Source organism: Capra hircus, chromosome 23, assembly GCF_001704415.2.
Source record: "Capra hircus breed San Clemente chromosome 23, ASM170441v1, whole genome shotgun sequence".
NCBI lineage: Eukaryota > Metazoa > Chordata > Mammalia > Artiodactyla > Bovidae > Capra > Capra hircus.
This window is the reverse complement of record NC_030830.1, coordinates 18,396,225-18,415,724: the sequence shown is the minus strand read 5'-3', so window position 1 is coordinate 18,415,724 and position 19,500 is coordinate 18,396,225. Positions and strand designations below refer to the sequence as shown.

Here is a 19,500-nt window from a genome sequence, read left to right as displayed (position 1 = left end):
ATCATTTGCTTTACCAGTCAAAACCTGCATCCTTCACTCAAAGCCTAGGTACCTTGAGGTAGTTCCACTGGTTAAGGTACTGTACTATAAGATTAAAAATGTTTTATTTTTTGTGTGAAAGGTGTTAGAAACCTATTATAGTATAGTACTATGTAGCCGATTGTATTAGCTGGGTACCTAGGCTAACTTTTTTGGACTTAACAAACTAGACTTAACAAATACGCTCTCAGAACCAAACTCGTTCATGTGTAGGAGACTGACTGAATTTCTCTCCAACCTGTTTCTTTACTCTTATGCTTCATCTAATCTCAACTTGTGGCTACAGGGTTGTGGAAAGACATGGGCACTCTCTAGGTCTTTTCATCAAAGGTCATGCTTAGAGCTAAATCCTTTGTGCAAAGCAGCCTCTGAGTTTTTCCTTGCAAGGATGAATGGTTTAGAAACTAAGGTGTCAAACTTTGGAACTTTTCACTTTTGCTTTTTTCTACTCTTCTTTTCAGATGGGTGAGCTTTTTCTATGTCTCTGGAAATTGAATACCATCATTCTCTGGTGAAGGCAAGGCCCTTGGGCCTGTCTTTTAGCCTTGGCACATAATCAAAGCTCTAAATATATTGCTGGATAAAGCAAGACATTTAATCTTTAAAAGCATATCGTCTTCTCTCTTTTTCACTTTGCGAACCCTACACTTCCTACAAGCACCAAATTCAAGTTTTCCTTTCCTTTATACCACACTCAGTTAGAGTGTGCAGACAGCACTTTTTAGCACTCATATCTAAATGAATATATAGCTAAATATGTTATATATATTTAGTTATTGGTTTTCCCAGTTGCTCAGCAGTAAAGAATCCACCTGCAATGTGGAAGACATGGGTTCCATGCCTGGGTTGGAAAGATCTCCTGGAAAAGGGAATATGTTATTAAATAAAATCAATTTAGTTAATAACACTTCCTTATATATTTGAAAGTTGCTGAGAAAGTAAATCTCAAAAGTGTCATAAGAAAAAAAAATTGTAACTGTTAGGTAGTGGATGCTAACTAGGCTTATTGTAGTGATCATTTCATAATGTATACAAATAGTGAATCATTATGTTGTACATCTGAAACAAATACAATACTGTATGTCTGTTATACCTCAATAATTTTTTTAATGACTAAATTAGTGGCTTGAACATTTATCTTTGTGTTCTTTCAAGATTTCATGTGGTTAACTTCATCATGGTCACCTAAAAGAAATTTGAACAGATGTGACAAAGTAATAATAAAAGTACTAATCTCTACACGTGTGATGGGACTTTCAAAGTGCCAGGTACTGTGTTAAGCATTTTTGCTGGGTTTCTTAACTTGGGGACTGGTGAACTTGGATAGGAAAGAAAAATTACAACTTTTAAACCCATAACCTCTAACTGAAATCTTGCATATCCTTCGTGGATGAATGTAGGCAACAAATTACAGTCAGAAGAACTATAGAGCAGAAGAACTGTTACATTTCCATATCCCATACTTGAGATACAAAGTATGTTACAGATATCTCATACTTAACTCTTTCAAAGTTACAGTAGTCATAGATGGGTCTTGGTGATTAATATTTAATAGGTGGAATCCAGATTGCTGGGAGAAATATCAGCAACCTCAGATATGCAGATGACACCACCCTTATGGCAGAAAGCAAAGAGCAATTGAAAAGCCTCTTAATGAAAGTGAAAAAGGAGAGTGAAAAAGCTGCTTAAAACTCAACATTCAAAAAACAAAGATCATGGCATCTGGTCCCATCAATTCATGGCAAATAGATGGGGAAAGAGTGGAAACAGTGACAGGCTTTTTGGGCTCCAAAATCACTCCAGATGATGACCACAGCCATGAAATTAATTTCTTCTCCTTGGAAGAAAAGCTATGACCAACCTGACAGCGTATTAAAAAGCAGAAACATTACTTTGCCAACAAAGATCTGTCTAGTCAAATCTATGGTTTTCCCAGTAGTCTTGTATGGATGTGAGAGTTGGACTATAAAGAAAGCTGAGGGCCGAAGAACTGATGCTTTTGAACTGTGGTGTTGGAGAAGACTCTTGAGAGTCCCTTCAACTGCAAGTCCATCCTAAAGGAAATCAGTCTGAATATTCATTGGAAGGACTGAAGCTGAAGCTCCAATACTTTGGCCACCTGATGCGAAGAACTGACAATTTAGAAAAGACCCTGATGCTGGGAATGATTGAAGGCGGGAGGAGAACGGCATGACAGAGGATGAGATGGTTGGATGGCATCACGGACTTGATGGACATGAGTTTGAGCAAGCTCTGGGAGTTGGTGATGGACAGGGAAGCCTGGCGTGCTGCAGTCCATGGGGTCACAAAGAGTTGGACACGATTGGGCGACTGAACTGAACTGAACTGAACTGAAAAAGTACACACTGATATACAGTAAATTATTTTGTTTGATAGCTTTTTCTGTAGTATAACTGCTTTTCTTTGTTATCCTATTTTAATGCTTTTTAAAATGTAATTTGTGAAGGGCTTCGTTGGTTTCAGCAGGAGGCCTGAGGGCTCCCAGGCACCTATGAAGCCCCGCACCAGCGGCGACCTCCTAGTGCTGGCAATGCCTTTGGCCCAGACTTCACTGGAGGGAACTCGAGGTTGGAGCTCGGGACCGGAAGGCCGAAGGTCTGCGAAAGAGTGTGAGGAGCAATCCAGGGAAAAAAACTTCCCGGTTTGAGGATGCACTCCAGCGGGGTCTGAGCGAGGCGACCGAGCAGCGGGGACCTCCGTGCGGCCTGGGTTTGCTCAGAGGTGTGTCCCGGCTTTGCGGCCTCAAGAAGAGGTGAAGAGGCAAGGACGTCAGGGTTCAAGTCCTCCTCTTGGGGCAGTTAAAGTACCATGTTTGTATGACCCTGGGTGGAAGGCGTGGCAGGGCCTGGAGAGGAATGACCTACATTTTCCAAGGAGCACTACGACTGTGTTGAGAGAACAAGAGCAGACCCGGAAAGTAAGTTTCCCTCCCTCTTCTTTGCAACTCTTCCAGGACTAATGCCTCATTTTTGATGGTCAGAAATTTTATTATTGAAAACGCTGGATTCCTCAGTCTGTTTCCCGTCAGACACCCAAATTCTCGAAGTATTAATAAACCAGGATGTTAATTTATGAATTTACAGATAAGAATGCTAAGTGGATCAGGAGCGGGCAAGAGAGGTTTAAAGGCTACTTTGTAATTCCTAATTTGTTCTTCTCCACTTCAGAAATATTTGTCTAAAAAATTCTCCTCCTTGTACAGAAATAGTATCCTTTCTAGCTTTATGTTGCTAGAGATAAACTAAAATTCTGAATTCCTATGGCTACTTTCCCCCTTTCAAATTGTCCTTGCATTACTAGTCTTCATTGGAAATTACAGCTGTTTAGCTTGTAGAATATTGTTACTTACATTTGATTTTTTTCCTAATGGTATCTGGGGAAATTCCTTAATCAGAAACACCAAATTATTCTTTTGGATGGATTACCTTTGAGGTTGGGTTACCAGTGATCTTTTTAACGAGGAGCCTTCTAGATCCTGGAGTTATACACCTGGGTCTTAATCTGGATTTTACTCACTGTATGACCTCAGGGCAAATTATTTAATTTGTTTGCCTCAGTCTCACTAAATGCTAAAATGGGGATAGTAATATGATTCAAGTCATATAGTCATGGAAATAAAATTATACATGTAAATCACTGAGCAGAACAGTGTCTGGAAAACAATAAGCACTTAATGAGAAATATCTTATTACTGTTGACTAACTTCTGTTTTAATTTCGCTGCTTAGGTGTCAAAATGCCTCAAAGTGTACCCTCTGGCAACAAGGGTCAGGGCCTTCCTTCTGTGGGATTATCACAACAAACACACAGTGATGACTTTCTTGAATTTGATTTTGGATTCTTGACAACAAGGAATATTGATCTTTGATACTGTTCTGTGGTTTGGCAAAGAGAAAACCACATATACCAATATGGTATATTACACATATTTGTAATATACCAAATAAAACGGGGTGGGAATAGTTGAACAGAGACAGGATAGTAATACAGCATGATAGAGTAGAATTTCCAGCAATTCAGTTGGGACAGCCATCTAACTGGTTTTCCTCCTTCAACTCCTTACACCCTACTGCCCATGCATCAGTCACACACACACACACACACACACACACACACATATAACTTAGATTGTGTAGATTCCCTATTCAGAAATGTAATCACATTCCATCATTTTCAGAGAAAAATGACAATGTGGAGAGTCTTCCATTTTCTGGCCTCTCACTATCTCTGCAATCCTATCAACTATCACTTTTACCCACCCTCACTCCAATTCGGTCACTTCTGCCTCTTTGTTCTTCCTCGGCACACCAAACACATTTTCATCTCATCTCTGCATTTGATTTTCCCTCTGCTGGAATGCTTTCCCCTCAGAGACACATCTCTTATTCCTTTACTTCATTAGAAGCTCTGCTCAAATGTCATCTCATCAGAGAGGACTTCTCCAACCACCCTATCTAAATAGAACCCACTTATACTTGTTTATTTAAAGCACTCCATCACATAAATTTGTGTATTTTCTACACCTTCCCCCACTAGAATATCAGCTTGGTGAAAGCAGACTTTGTTTTGTTCACTGCTGTACTCCCAGCACTTGAACAATGCCTAAAACTAGAAAAAGGAAAGACTTAACGACTGTAAAGAAACAAAACAAAACAAAAAGAATGTATGGTTACCTATGTAGAAAGCCCAAAAGAATATACAGATATGGGTTTAGAAAGGCTGATAAATCAACTTCAGCTGAAAGCAGAAAATGTAGTAACTAAAAATATACTATATAAAGGTAGCATCCAACACGGTACTGTCCCTAAGAAATATTAACAAAATAAAACATTTAACGGAGGAAATTATAAAACTTTATTGAAAGATATTTTAAAAGTCAAAATAAATGGAGAATTATATCATGTTCATGAATTGGAAGACTCAATATTATAATTAATCTATACATTCAATACAAATCCAATAAAAATTTCAACTTTTCATCTGTTTGATTTGGAACTTGTCAATCTAATTCTAGAAGTTGTATAGAAAAGTAATTGGCTTAGAATAGCCAAGATACTCCAAGGAAGAAAAGTTTGTTGATGTTGAAGGTGGAGGTGGAATTGTCCTGAGAGATCAAGACCTTTTTCTAAAGTGGTAATACTCAGGATTGTATAGTACTGCCGCAAGGTTAGACAAATTGACCAGTGAGTCAGAACAGAAACCATCAACAGACTCCCCCACCCCTCCACACAAAGAAACTTGATTTATGAGAAGAGTCAGTGTTACAGACCATTGGGGAAAGGATGAACTTTTCAGAAAATGGTGTTGGAACAACCACTTACCATATGGAAAAAAACATACTGAATTACTATCTCATGTTTTTGTAAAAATCAGTTCAGAGAGGACTAAAGACAAATGTAAAAGGCAAACTATAAAACTTTTTAAAGGCAGTAAAGAGTAGCTTTATGACTTTTGAGTAGGAAATGATCACTCCCTTACCACGGAGCTAACTTGTATCCAGCTTTATAAGAGACTTTTCAAAAATAGTTATTTCCAGCAGGACATGGGTGACATTCCATAACATCTTACAACTTTCAAACTCACCTCTCCGAAGTCAACAAAGTCTGTTGCTACAATAAACAGGAAAAATTTTCAAAAAGGGTGATTATTCACATGAGGCATTTAAGAAATTTTCACAGGTCAACTCTGACATGGAGGAAAGGAACTAAAAATTCCAGGATTATTAATGAGATGATCCACAAACTACAAACAGGAATCCTGGTTCTTCTGAGCAACACCATCTTGATGTCATCACCAGAAAGCTTGAGAATTGTTACCTGATGCAGCTGATTCTAGGAGTGTCAAGGCCGTATCATGACTCCTGGTTTCAGGAAGTCAAGAATGTGCTGATGACATCAAGAAAGGAGGACATGAAGTACTTTTTCTCCACACAGTAAGGCTTCTGAGCCATAGTGGCTGACATGCGTGAATGTCAGAGAACCTCTCCCGGGAACCAAGAATAATCTTCAAATACGAGGACAGATACTTCTATTTCCCCCCATTTCAATCCAGCTTCTGAAACATTCTACTAGTGGTTATTTGCCCTTTCCACAAAAAGACAACAATGAAGTATCTCGTGTGCTAAGAACATAACTTAAAAAAAAAAAAAATCTACATTTTTATAAAATTTGATTTAAAAATAGTATTTCAAACAGTAGAGTCACTAGAAGTACAGAGCTATCAAAAAGGTACACTTCATTTAGCATCCCCAGTGCCTTCTGCTTTCTGTGACTGGACTGTAGAGGCATCTCGGTTTTTCTCAGGGTTGTTCCCATCCTTGCCGACTTCTGCTTTCCCCTTTCTCCCTTTGGCCAGCTTCTCTCCCTTCTTTGCAGGGGCCTTTTTTGGCCTGGGCTCTGGTTTTGGAAGGGCAGGTTTAGCAGACAACCGTGCTGATCTCCTCTGCGGCTCATCCTTCACCTTCCCTTTGTCGCCTTTAGCATCTCCTTTTGCCTTTCTCTTGGGCATGGTGGCAGCAGCGCTTGGCAGCCCAAGGGGTTCTTCTGTCTTTCTCACTGTTCCTAGAAAGATTTCTTTGACAAGACACAAAAAGTGTAAGTCATAAAGAAAAAGACTGACAAATTTAACTACATTAAAATTCACATTTTAACTATATTACAATTTGTAATTTATATAGCAAAAAGATGTGTAAAAAAGTTAAGTTACAAGCTGGGGAAAGATCTTCATAATACATATAACTGACAAAGGATTAGAGTCCAGACTATGTAAAGAATTCCTACAGATCCACGAGAAAAGGATGAAAGGAAAATTTAAAAACAATGGGCAAAAGTATTAATAAGTACTTCTTAGAAAAAGCATGAATGGTGAATAAGCAAAGAAAAACGTCAACTTCATTAGTAATATGGGAATGAATACAAAAATCAAAGGATGTAACATTTCATATCCATCAAATTGGTAAACTGTCTGACAATATTAAGGGCTCAGCAGATGTAGAACAATTAAAATGCATACACTTCTAGGGTGTGTGTTCATATGTGTGTAAATTAGTGTGTGGCATTATTTAAAGCAATTTCACCTCTAGGTGTTTACTTGGAGGAATTCTTGAAGGTGTGCAAACAAGACCCCTACAAGAATGTTCATAGCAACACTGTAATTTAAAGAACCTAAAAGCACCCAGTGTCCTTCAATAGAATAAATACATTTTGGTAATATCTGCACAAGGGAATACTATTCAGCAGTAGAAATGAATAGACTACCGCTACATGCAAAAACACAGATGAATCTCAAGAACACAATGTTGGGCAAAAAAACAGAGTTGCAAAATGGATCTACAGTATAGATCCATTTCTAAGTGTAAAACTAAATGACTTTTTCTATGCAGTAAAACTAAAAAGAGCAAGGGATAAATATAAAAATAAAAACAGTAGTCACCTCAAAGGCAGCTGAGAAAAGGATGGTGTTCATCCAGAAATAAGGGCGGGGGGGGGGGGTGCTGGGGGCCGGAGGAGGCGGGGGGAGTTCTTTCCCTTAAACTAGAAGAGGGTGGGGAATGAAACATGAGTAATACACCATTATTCTCTATATTTTACAGAGTAATTTTATGTGTTTGCTCAAGAATAAAAGCCACTTAAAAAAGGTGGGTAGCCCAGAGCACAGATTCAAGGTCACACAGAATAGAAATGATTTATTTTGAGTCTCAATAATTAGGACTTGGGCCCATGGCTGGTATTCAAACACTTTGGATATTTTTTAAAGCTTTAGGCCAAGATTAGCTACTCATCCTTGTGTCCCATCCTTGAAAATGTTACCTGGGGAATTCTGTAACCCTATGCCCTGCCTTACTCCTTAATATTTTAAGAAAAAAATTATGTTTTATGTAAATTGCTCCAGAGTTTTGTATGGTACTTTTGCTGGATCTCACCATCTAGATAGAGTGGGCAAACATGGTCCTTGAGTAAACTTAGATTTTTTTGAGCAAACTTAGATTTGATTTTTATATTTCCTGGCTAACAAAGTCAAGTGACCACCTGTAAATGGTGCTAAAACATCAAATTACTATTTTTTCACTATGACTAGAATTTCTGGAAATTTTGTCCTTTTCCTTCCTTCTTGTGGAACAGAGAGAGAAATGAGTTAAAATAAAGAGGCTTAGTGGTAAAGATCTGCTTACAATGAAGGAGACGCCAGTTTGATCCCTGGGTCGGGAAGATCCCCTGGAGAAGGAAATGGCAACCCACTCCAGTATCGTTGCCTGGGAAATCCCAGGACAGAGGAGCCTGGCAGGATATGGTCCATGAGGTATGGCAAGTCATTCTCCTTCCATCTCACTCCAGTTTGTTTCTTAGCCCATGTCCTGTCCTGGGAATGCTCACAGTCTGTTTCCTAGGCTCAGTCTTCATGTTAGATCCCTTGAAATCCATCCCAAGCAGAGGAACCAGGATCACCACATGTCAAAGGCCCAAACACAGCAAGTGACGACAAAGATAAATTCAAGAAAAACAGGCCACAAGCTGGATTCTGGATCTGAGTATATGAATATGGATTACATCATTGAAACTCGCACTTAGGAAGTTTATCAGGAGAACCAGTGACTGACCTTACAAATATAGGAGATAAATGCACAAATAATGAAAAAACTGGCAGGATAAACGTTATGTCATTTTCATGAAGTCCAAGGAGGTCAGGAGGCAAAGGCTCTCACCGCATGTATTAATTTAAAATAAATTACTTGAGGTAGAGTACAGGGAATTTTTTAGGGCAATGAAACTATTCTGCATGCTACTAACTGTAATGTTGGATAATGACATTACACATCAGAGAAAACCCACAGAACTACATACAAAGCATGAACCTTAATATAAACAATAATTATAATAATTAGTTAATATAATGTATAAATATTGGCTCATCCATTGTAACAAACATACCACACCAACGCAAGCTGTTAATAATGGAGGTAGAGAGAGAGAGAAAATATATGGGAACTCTCTTTCTGCTAAACCTAAAACTTTTCTAAAGAAATAAAGTCTACCAGTTAAAGTTAAACAAAAACATTTTAAGAATTAAAAAAGAAAGAAAGAATTTGCTAGGTGATAAAATATACAAGTCACAGGACTATAAATATTCCATCATGCATGTGAATAAAAAGAAAAATTGGCAGATAAATCTTTTCTAAGTTTAAAAATTGGCAGATAAATCTTTTCTAAGTTTTTGTTTTTACTTAAAAAATTTTTAACTGAAATATAGTTAATGTACAATATGATTTTAGCTTCAAGTGTGGCAGATAAATTTTTAAAGTAATATAACTTTTGGGAATACAGACATAGGACTTTCAATAGTATTAACGAGGCAAGAAATTATCAAGACAGATTCTGAGGTTGTTTTCCCAAGACATGGCAACAATTTAAAAAGCTTTAGGAATCTAACAATTCCCTTTTGTTAAAATAACACTTCTCATGGCAAAATTTTATTAACAGACAACAGAACAAGTTTGTGAAAGTTCTGAATCATTGGAATTCATATTGTAAAGAACTGGACTGAAATTCTTGAGAAAATCTCAATTTAACCCTTCATTTAACCAAATTGCTTGTTTTATGATGTGGAAAGGTATCTCAGTAGCCTTAAGGCGGGGGGTAGGGAATATCCTTTTTTTAAAATCCTTTTCTTAGCTATGAAGATTTGTGTTTTTTTTTCTTATATATTAGAAAAAGACCTATGATGTTTAAATATACTGACAGAAACAGCTTTTAAAAAAAGACTAATAGAGAAATAAAAAGCAAATGATGTTTTTCTTCTGCAATAAAAATATACAAATGGTTAGTAAGATGAGATGAAGGTGTATTAAAATCTTCCGCATAGTTAACTTCTGGGAATTCCCCAAACTGTGTCAATAACATATAAAATACATCAATCTCTGTCCCCAGAAATGGGCTGAATTTGTCCACCCCTCCAACCGAATTCATAGGTTGAAGTCTTAACCCTCAGTACCTCAGACTGTGACTGTATTGGGAGATGGGGCCTTTAAAGAGATGAATAAGTAAAATGAATTTATATGGGTGGGTCTTAATCCAATGACTGTCATATTGGATATCTGGACACAGATAATACAAACAGAGAGGACCACGTGAGGATATAGCAAGAAGATGCCATCTGCAAGTCAAAGAGAGAGAGGTCTCAGAAGAAGCTGAACCTGCTGCCACCTTGATCTTGGACTCCCAGCTTCCAGGACTGTGAGAAAATAAATGTCTGTGGTTCAAGATATTCAGTCTGTGATGTTTTGTTATGGCAGTCCTAACAAACAAGTACAGGAGGAAAAGAGTGTAAAGGCCTCAGTGACTCATGACATATCTTGTATTAGATTAATTCTGATGTTTTGCCCAGCTCTCAAAATCTTTTTTCCATGCTTTTTTTTTTTCTCTTTCATCATGAGCCTGTCTCTACTATCTGAGGACCAAATCCCACCTCATCCCATATGCACCCCACACCATCCCCAGCAAAGGCACATTTTAGCAGCAGCCTTTTGCTTCTTTGCTTGTTCCTGACCTGGGTTCTAGGAAGTTTGTTCTAACTTGGGTTCTGGTTTCAATCCAAAGTCAGAAGGCCACTCTCTTCTCTCCGCCTCTTACTTATGGCAAGATAGTGCCTTGGGGTTGGAGGGAAGACCTGGAAAATGGTTACAACACCAAGCTTAGGAAAGAGACAATAAAGAATACAGTATAAATAAATGAAACGATCCTATTCAAGGTGCGGTACACTACAGGAGCAAGAGGTCACACAGTGTCACTCTCCAAGGCCTATTTGTTCTCCACATTCCAAGGTGGGCAGACTGAACTTCCATATGAGGTTAAGTGAGAGAGACTGGGGGAGGAAGGGAGGGCTAGTAGGTGAAGGTAAGAAAGGGCAGAGTGTTTAAAAGGGTAGGGCTACCGCTGGATCTTGTCAGAACACACCTGATTTGAAGAGAAGGAGAGAGCCATAAGCTTCCAGACAAACTGTGACCCATCTGCAGCACGCTGGCTTGGGGTACACTCAGCTTCCCTGCTAAAGGACTCCTGCTCCTCAGCATCAGGGAAAGATGGAGAGGATGAATCCTCATCACCTTCTCGGCACTTGAAGCCCTTGTTCCTCACAAGGCACCACATTAACTCACCTGTATTTCTGAGTAGTGTAGAGGGGATTTTAAGTGAAAATGTCTTAGATAAGTTTGCACTGAGCACCTGCCAAACTTACTGTCTTGCTAACAAGAGAAACTATTACAAGATGATAAAAGCATGGGTCTTCCAGAGAAGGTATGAAAATGGAGGAGTAATAGGGCTGGGAAAGGGATGCCTATACACATTGCCTGTTAAAAAACGTAAGGAAGAAAAAAAAAAAAAACAGTTCACAACAGTTCATTAGGTAAGGATTGTCCTTTCTTGTCTCAAGGCCATAAAAACATCATGTTCATATTAGTCATTTGAGGGAACCTGGAACAATGTGATCTGAGAGACTAGGCTTGGCTAACTGTTAGAAATAGTAACAATAATGATATTAATTCATCTAAGAAGACCCTGAGGGTATACCCAAGGCTATTTGGTATTATAGCACGACTTCTTTCCCAGAAAAGCGTTTGATTGATTCACTTAACATGGAAGCAGGTCATGTCACAAACAGAGTTAAGAAGCCAGACCCCAGGGCACAAATCCTGGTTTTAAACAAGTGCTGCCAGTGACTTCTCAAGCTTCAAAGCAATACGGAGTATCCACAGCTGGCCCATTTCTTAACTTTGGGGTCTTTTTTCTTGTTGACAGGCAAAGGGCAAAGTGGAGGCAGACTCAGTCCTTCGGCGTCTCCTTTAGGAGGGGGTTCTCAGTGGTGAGGCCTCGTAAGCTGGGGAAGGGCGCTGAGAAAGAGTCCAGGCCAGGGCAGCCTAGCCCACAGCCCTGCTGGCCCAAGGTTTTCAAATCCCCTTCTCGCCTCCCTTTTTTTCTGCCCTACTGTCTCCGTGAGGGGACCTCTCATCCCTGAAGGACCTGAGATCTCTCTAACCTTCACCTCCCGGATTCCGCTTTTCCCAAAAATTAACACTTGAAGCCCAGGAGAGCCACGGCAGCTGTTCTGGAGAGTGGAAGGCAAGGTGGGGCTGTCGGGGGCCCGAGGTCACCCTATCACAAGGGCCAGATTGCAGAAGGGTCGCCAATCTACGGAGGGCAGCGGGATTACCCCGGTTTTCCGGAGACGCAGGCTCAGGCTCCCCGGGTACTCACCCGAGTCTCGCGGCCGTCCAAGGGGCGCGGGACTCCCAGCTGCCGGCCTGCAGCGCCGGTGCCCGGGGCTGAGGCAAGGCCGTCGCGGACCGCAGGCTGGCGAAGAGACGCCCGGAGCTGGGCGCTGCCGGGAACAGGAAGGCAAGTCAAGGCAAGGATGCGCTTCCGGGGCTGCGGGCTTCGGGTAGCCTCGCAGAGCGGGGGACCCGCCGGCTCTCCCCCGCTCGGAGCGAGTGTCCGCTTCCGGCGCCGCGGGCTCCCGACCCACCCTGAGCAGCGTGGCCTCAGCACCACGGCCTGGGGCGAGAGAAATAAGAAAAGGAGGTGTGAAGATTTTTAACTGTCTTAAATTATAAAGGCGAGCCAGGGTCGCTAAGGAAAACGGTTGTTTCCGCCCGGTTTCGAACCGGGGACCTTTCGCGTGTGAGGCGAACGTGATAACCACTACACTACGGAAACATCTTGGAAAAACAGCTTCCTCAGCAGATCCTTTCTGCTAAAAACAGACTCCTATTTCCTCCTCCTCTCCCGATTTCTCATCGTTATCCTTGCAATTGTGCATTGTTAATACGCGAGTGGTTCTTCTACTACTCTCCCAAATTAGAGAGGCCAATTAGATGCGCAAACCAAGCCCCTGCAGCATACAGATCTGAACCCAAATTCTTAATACATTCTTATTCTGGAAATGACCGGATGGGGGAGAAAAAGAGACTTCAACCCCTTCACTCTTATTTCTCTTCCCCCAGCCCTCACTATTACTTTTCAATCTGAACTTCTGGATTTTAATTTCTTTCTCTTGCCTTACTAGGTTACCTCAAACCCATCTTTCAGTCAAAATGGACTGGCGGGGCTGGGCGTGTCACCGAGCCCAGGCACAGTGCTCTGTTCGGCTTTGGCTGTCGCCACCGCATGGTCGGATGCGGAATTTGCTCTGCAAAGGAGTTTTGACCCCAGTTGTGGTCAAAAGCGGGTCCTTCTCGTTGCTGAGACTTACAGGTAGTGGAACTTGAAACTTCACGTTGCAGTGGATTTTCTTTCTTTCTTTTTTTGCAGTGGATTTTCTAACTCCACTCAGTTCTCAATGGTCAGCAGAGGTAAAGAAGGAAAAGTGAGGATGCGCACTACGAGCCAGCCAGGAGTCGAACCTGGAATCTTCTGATCCGTAGTCAGACGCGTTATCCATTGCGCCACTGGCCCCCGCACGTGGGTGGTAGGGAGGCGGACCTGCTTTCATCAGAAACTAGGCGGCGGCACATTTCCACTTTTTGGAGTCTGCTCCTGGGCCTGAAAGCCGCGTTTTCTTGACTAGTTCAGACTGCAGAGCGTGAACTCTCTGGCGGCCTCTTCGTCTGCAGGTGCTCCAGAGTCTGTGCTCCTTTCTCAGGATGTCTGTACCGAACCTTGCACCCTCTCTGTACCCAAATCACCTCTCCATCCATTCATTCATTCATTCAACCAATATTACCATTCAAGGCACTGGAAAGACGACTGAAGAAAACAAGTTGTGATCTTTGACTTCACGAAGACTGCATGGACGTAGCTAAGACGGTATTAAAACACTCAATAAATGAAATAATCGTGATAAGCACTTAGAGGTAAAAAGAGAAACGGAAAGAGAATTTAAAAGTCCATCAGGGAAAGGGGTGAACGATAAATATGGGTATCTAGGAAAAGAGCCATCTGGAACTGTGGAAATCTCCAGGGCAAAATCCTGGAGGTGGGAGCGTACTTGAGACGTTTCAGCAATGTCTAGGAGGCCAGTGCTGGGCAGAGATGGGTAGGAGACCTCGGGCAGATAACCTCGGGCCTTGTACGCCCTTGTCTGGACTTTGGCTGTTACTCCCTAGGAAACTGGAAGCCTTTGTGATGCCAAAATCTTGGCTCTCTGTGCACCCATGCTGAACAGAAATACGGAGGGAGTCATGGAGGAGAAGGAAAGAGTGGCTTCACTTCTTTGCCAGGCAAAGGGGGAACACAATAGGCTAGGGGCCTCAAGAACTGTGCCCCGCCCCTCCTTCCGTGGTGAATAGGGAGAAGTTACACAGTCAGGCAGAGGTATATGATAAGATCAAGGCAGTAACAGTCTAGCATTCTTCTTCTGCCAAGTTTCAAAAGGGTGGGGTTGCTGACAAGATTAGGGTGTGTGCCAGTCTCAGGTGATCCGGTTCCTTAATTCTGATGAGCCTCTCTGGTCCCTTTAATATTGCTTCAGGTGGTCTCCCGGCTGCCCCTCCTTTGATTAACACTGTTCGAATCTGCTCTTTGGAACTCAGAGAGGGTCATGGAGGCTGGAGTCTTACCTACAAGAAATGGAGGACAAAAAGGCCTCCCTCCATGCCCAGGATCCTTCTGCTCCACATAATATCTGCAAAGATCTCCCTTCATTTTGAAGGTTTCGTAAGGTTTTTTTTTTTTCTCTCCTTTTTTTTTTTTGGCTTTCTCAGATTTCTCTGGTGTTCTGACATGAGCTGAGGCTTGCTTTCATTTTGATTTTAGAGATCTTCTCCTGGGTCTTTTCTGAGGGTTCCAGTTTCCAGTCTTTTCTTCAGGGTTTGTCCCAGCTAGAAAAAGAGAAACAGAGTCCAGAAAAATAACCAGTAGGAAAATATACATGCATTTCTAGAAACTGGCTTATGTGACTGCGGTGACTGACAAGTCTGAAATCTGTATTGCTGGATGGCAGTCTAGAAAAATCTCAGCCAGGAGCTGATGCTATAGTCTTGAGATAGTTTATTCTTCCTTAGGAAAACCTTCATTTTGCTCTTAAGTCTTTCAACTTGTTAGATAAGGGCCATGCACATTACTAAGGATAATCTCTTTTACTTATTATAGTCAACTAATTGTAGATGTTAACCACATGTATAAAATACCTTCACAGCAACATGTACAGTACAGTTCATTTGCTCAGTCATGTCCAACTCTTTGCAATCCCATGGATTGCAGCATGCCAGGCTTCCCTTCCCAATGCTCACATCCATACATGATGTACATTACTGTTTAATTAAATAACTGCAACATGTATATTACTGTTTAATTGAATAACTGGGCTCTGTAGACTAGCCAAGTTGACATGTAAAAATCAATCATCCCTGTGGTGGAGTCTCCTCCTCCCTGGGTCACAGTTCTCTTCTTCCAGTTCTCTCCCAAGTATTTGGGAAATAGTAGCACTGCCAGTTATTTCCACTCTCAGCAGTTTATGACACAGAGATCTACACCTTCTCCAATTTCAGTTGTGTGGAACAGAGCCAATGTCAGGGGCCTGTCCATGGTCTTTGCAGATCACATCCAGATTTCTGAAAATGATTGCTCTTGGTCTCACTTTTTCTCCCAAGACTTCTCTCTAGCTTGTTAAAAACTCCTTTGATGTCTCAGAATTTCTGTGCAAATTTTGAACACGTGCCAGTCAAAGGAAAAACCCAAACCAAATATTACTGGCTCTGCTGTCTTTCTAAATGTCCACTCCAGCTTGGACAAAGTCATGTTAGGTGTGACTATGCTGTTTATGATTATCTTGGGAAATTCCATGGACTGAGGAGCCTGGTAGGCTACAGTCCATGGGGTCGCAAAGAGTCGGACACGACTGAGCAACTTCACTTTCTTTCTGGCTCCAAGCACATTAATAAAACGATGGTTAATCTTATATTATTAAAGAAATCGGTGCTTACTTATTTCATGGAGTCAGTCAGACTGTGCGTCAAGTTCATAGACTCAATCGTTTTATGAAAAAGAAATCTAGCAGAGTCAGGGCTTTTTAACCTCTCCCTCACATCATGTTTGCAGGCAGAGATTAATGCCAATGGCTGGTTTAGAGTGAGACAGAGATATCCTTTAATATTGATACAGTTTAAAAATACTGGCATGTTAATTTCAGCATTTTCAGAATAGTCACAGATTTCAAGTAAGCAGCCTATTATAATTACAAGTTTCAATTGGGAAGTTACTTTCACAGCTATGGCAACAATTTGTAAAACGCTTTGCCAGTTCCATTAAAGTCCTTTGTCTAAGGACATATCTATTTCATAGAATAGAATGAATCTGGAACAGTTACAAATACACAAGCACCCATGAAAATATAGTACTTCTTGTGGATGCTCTAAATTTAACAGTTTATCAAGTAGATCCTTTGGATAAGTTATCGAACAAGAAAGCTTCTCTTCCTCTAGCTGCAGAAGAGAGGAGATTGCTCCTTTACCTCTTTCCAAGACTAGGTTTTAATAATGAAATCTTGAATTTTTCAAAGATACGACTTAGTCAAGCAAGAAGCAGGCAGGTGGGAGTCTATTTTACGGAAAGAAATGGGGTAAGGAAGAGCTAGAATTTTAATTAAAATCCATGAAATAAAGAACACAGGGCGTTCTTTCTTCAGGGACTAGTTCCTGGTGCAGAAAGTGTTCTGGTGCAAATGTGTTACACGACTCGGAGGGGTGTTCTCGTGTAAATGTGGCTAATTTCCTTTCCTCCAGGGGTCCCAGGTCATACTTCACCCAAGGAAGCCTGAGCTGCTGAACTCTTGCCCTTCCTGGCAGTTTCCGGAGACTCCTCTGGCGCCGCCCAGGGCTTCAGGCTCGCTCCCGAGTTTTGCTTACCTCACTCCTGCACGGAGGGTCTCAGTTTTCCTATGGCCGCGCGGTCTTTTAGGTCTTTGGGGGAGAAGCAGGGGTTCATCTTTAGGATTTGGGAGATCATCTGGAGAGCTCGCCCGAGCGTCAATACAAGGAAATGCATGCAGGGGGCGAGAACGGGGGAAAGCTAAGATCATTCCTTTTCTATGTTGATTTGGAAGCTGGCAAGCGTGTTGGCTCCGTGGCTTAGCTGGTTAAAGCGCCTGTCTAGTAAACAGGAGATCCTGGGTTCGAATCCCAGCGGGGCCTTTTGTGGTTTTCCTGCCCTCAAAAAGAATACGAAGAGATCAAAACCCTAATCAACTTAAGGTGTAAATTTTCCCTATGGTGTTTCACGAAAGTGCTTTATGTGGCTCTGAGAGTGGGGACGGTTTTATTGTTTATAAAAAAAGAAAAAGAAGAGACCAAGATAAATTTGTTTTTCTTTCAGAAGAATTTCTACCTTTCTTAAGGTTTTATGTAATATTTTTTTCAGCAAGTACCAAAGGATCCAGGGAAAGCACAAGGCAAAGGAACCAGATTAAAACTACAAGTGGCATAATAATCTCTAGTCATTCTATTCTTTTCCCTGGTGAAATCCCAAACAATTGGGTTTTCATAATCTACTTTCATAATCTACAGGCAATATTTTTAATCAAGATCAGTCTCTGGAATGATTGATAAACGTGTTGCTGAAAAGGCTTGTTGTTGTTCAATCTTTAAGCCGTGTCTGACTGGACTCGAGTCCATGGGCTGTCGCCCACCAGGCTTTTCTGTCTTTCACTATCTCAAATTTGCTCAAATTCATGTCCATTGGGTTAGTGATGCTATGTAACCATCTCATCCTCTGCGGCCCCCTCCTTTTGCCTTCAATCTTTCCCAGCATCAGGGTCTTTTCCAGTAAGTTGGCTCTTAGCATCAGGTTGCCAAAGTATTGAAGCTTTAGCTTCAGCAGCAGTACTTCCAATGAATATTCATGGTTGATTTCCTTTAGGACTGACTGGTTTGATCTCTTTGCTGTCCAAGGGACTCTCAAGAGTCTTCTCCAACACCACCTTTCAAAAGAATCAATTCTTTTGCGGTCAGCCTTCTTCATGGTCCAACTCTCAAATCTGTACTTGTTACTGGAAAAATTATAGCTTTGACTATATGAACCATTGTCAGTGAAGTGATGTCTCTGCTTTTTAATACATTGTCTAGGTTTGTCATGGAGAAGGCAATGGCACCCCACCCCAGTACTCTTGCCTGGAAAATCCCAGGGACGGAGGAGCCTGGTAGGCTGCAGTCCATGGGGTCGCTAAGAGTCGGGTACGACTGAGCAACTTCACTTTCGCTTTTCACTTTCATGCATTAGAGAAGGAAACGGCAACCCACTCCAGTGTCTTGCCTGGAGAATACCAGGGACGGGGGAGCCTAGTGGGCTGCCGTCTATGGGGTCGCACAGAGTCGGACACGACTGAAGCAACTTAGCAGCAGTAGCAGCAGCAGGTTTGTCGTAGCCTTCCTTCCAAGGAGCAAGTGTCTTTTAATTTCATGACTGCAGTCACCATCTGCAGTGATTTTGGAGCCCAAGAAAAGAAAATCTGTCACTGCTTCCACTTTCCCTCCCTTCTATTTGCCATGAAGTGATGAGACCAGATGCCATGATCTTATTTTTCCTTAACCTTAGAGAATGCTTCAGCATCTCAGTTCGTACCAACCACTAAAATCCAACCATATAACATGAGTTGTAAATGGCTATTTTAAAAGGTGGTCTTGTGCTCAGAGTTTTTTTGGAAAGGAAAATCAAAGAGGAAAATACTCATCACAGTGATTTCAGAAAGAAGTTATCAGGGGAAGCATCCTTTTCATTGTATACCCACAGGGTGGATATCCCACTAGAACTGACTGACCTGAAGCTGTTCAGTCAGCACCCAGGCTGACTTGAAGAAGCAGTCCAGGAGAGTCTAGGGTGCCTTAAGAGAAAGGAAGGAAATATGAGAAATGGATCATAATTTGGCCCCTTTATATAGAAACTCAAGATCAGGGAAATGGAAGTTCATTGTAACTGTTACCCATTTGCTCATCTCCCAAGACCAACCCCTCTACCACCTGGCCCAGAAAGTCTCACCAACCTGACTTTTACCTTCAGAGAACATGATTTTGTGTAGATGGTCAACAGTTGAAATATGATCTTCTGTTCTCTCTGCAGAAACAAAATGTCCCAACACTTTGAAGAATAGTTCAGGAAACAAATCTACTTTTATGGAGGTTTTCTCCACTCACTCTTCAGCTTAATTCCCCACTTTTCCTTATAGACATCGCAGAGCAATGGAAGTGTCAATGAAAATTCAATAAATAATCAACTTAAGAAGAAAAAAAAAGGGAATTTTATTTGAGCTAAACTGAGGATTATAACCAAGAGACAGATCCTCAGAAAACTCTGACAACTGTTCTACTTGTTAGAAGTTGAAGGAATGAACTGTCATACGCATTTTCGAGACAAAGGAGAGTACATCAACATGACATGCTGACATTTTATGTGAAGTTCACCAAGGTTATACCTAGTCCATAGAAGCACATACAAAGCAAGCATACAGTTATCATACTCCCTAT

General features: G+C 41.3%; 1 protein-coding gene and 3 non-coding genes across 6 annotated transcripts; 1 reads left to right on the top strand and 3 right to left on the bottom strand.

The window, feature by feature from the left end:
- Nucleotides 4,890-12,548, bottom strand: LOC102179149 (high mobility group nucleosome-binding domain-containing protein 4). Of its 3 annotated transcripts, XM_018038548.1 has the most exons (3): nt 12,305-12,414; nt 10,602-10,721; nt 4,890-6,631 (listed from the first exon to the last, which is right to left on the bottom strand). In XM_018038548.1, the coding sequence occupies exon 3, from the start codon at nt 6,564-6,566 to the stop codon at nt 6,294-6,296; it is 273 nt and encodes a 90-aa protein (XP_017894037.1). In that variant the 5' UTR covers nt 6,567-6,631; nt 10,602-10,721; nt 12,305-12,414; the 3' UTR covers nt 4,890-6,293. The 3 variants fall into 3 exon arrangements, with proteins under 3 accessions (XP_017894037.1, XP_017894038.1, XP_005696789.1); XM_018038549.1 differs by lacking the exon at nt 10,602-10,721 and having other exon boundaries at nt 12,305-12,548; XM_005696732.3 differs by lacking the exons at nt 10,602-10,721; nt 12,305-12,414 and adding an exon at nt 8,230-8,265.
- Nucleotides 12,691-12,763, bottom strand: TRNAV-CAC. The gene has a single exon. It is a non-coding gene; the product is annotated as a tRNA-Val (tRNA).
- On the bottom strand, nt 13,429-13,501 carry TRNAR-ACG. Its single transcript has one exon. It is a non-coding gene; the product is annotated as a tRNA-Arg (tRNA).
- On the top strand, nt 17,102-17,175 carry TRNAT-AGU. The gene has a single exon. It is a non-coding gene; the product is annotated as a tRNA-Thr (tRNA).

Excerpts from the sequence above, each read along its gene's own strand:
- LOC102179149 (XM_018038549.1), bottom strand. The coding sequence starts at position 6,566 with ATGCCCAAGAGAAAGGCAAAAGGAGATGCTAAAGGCGACAAAGGGAAG.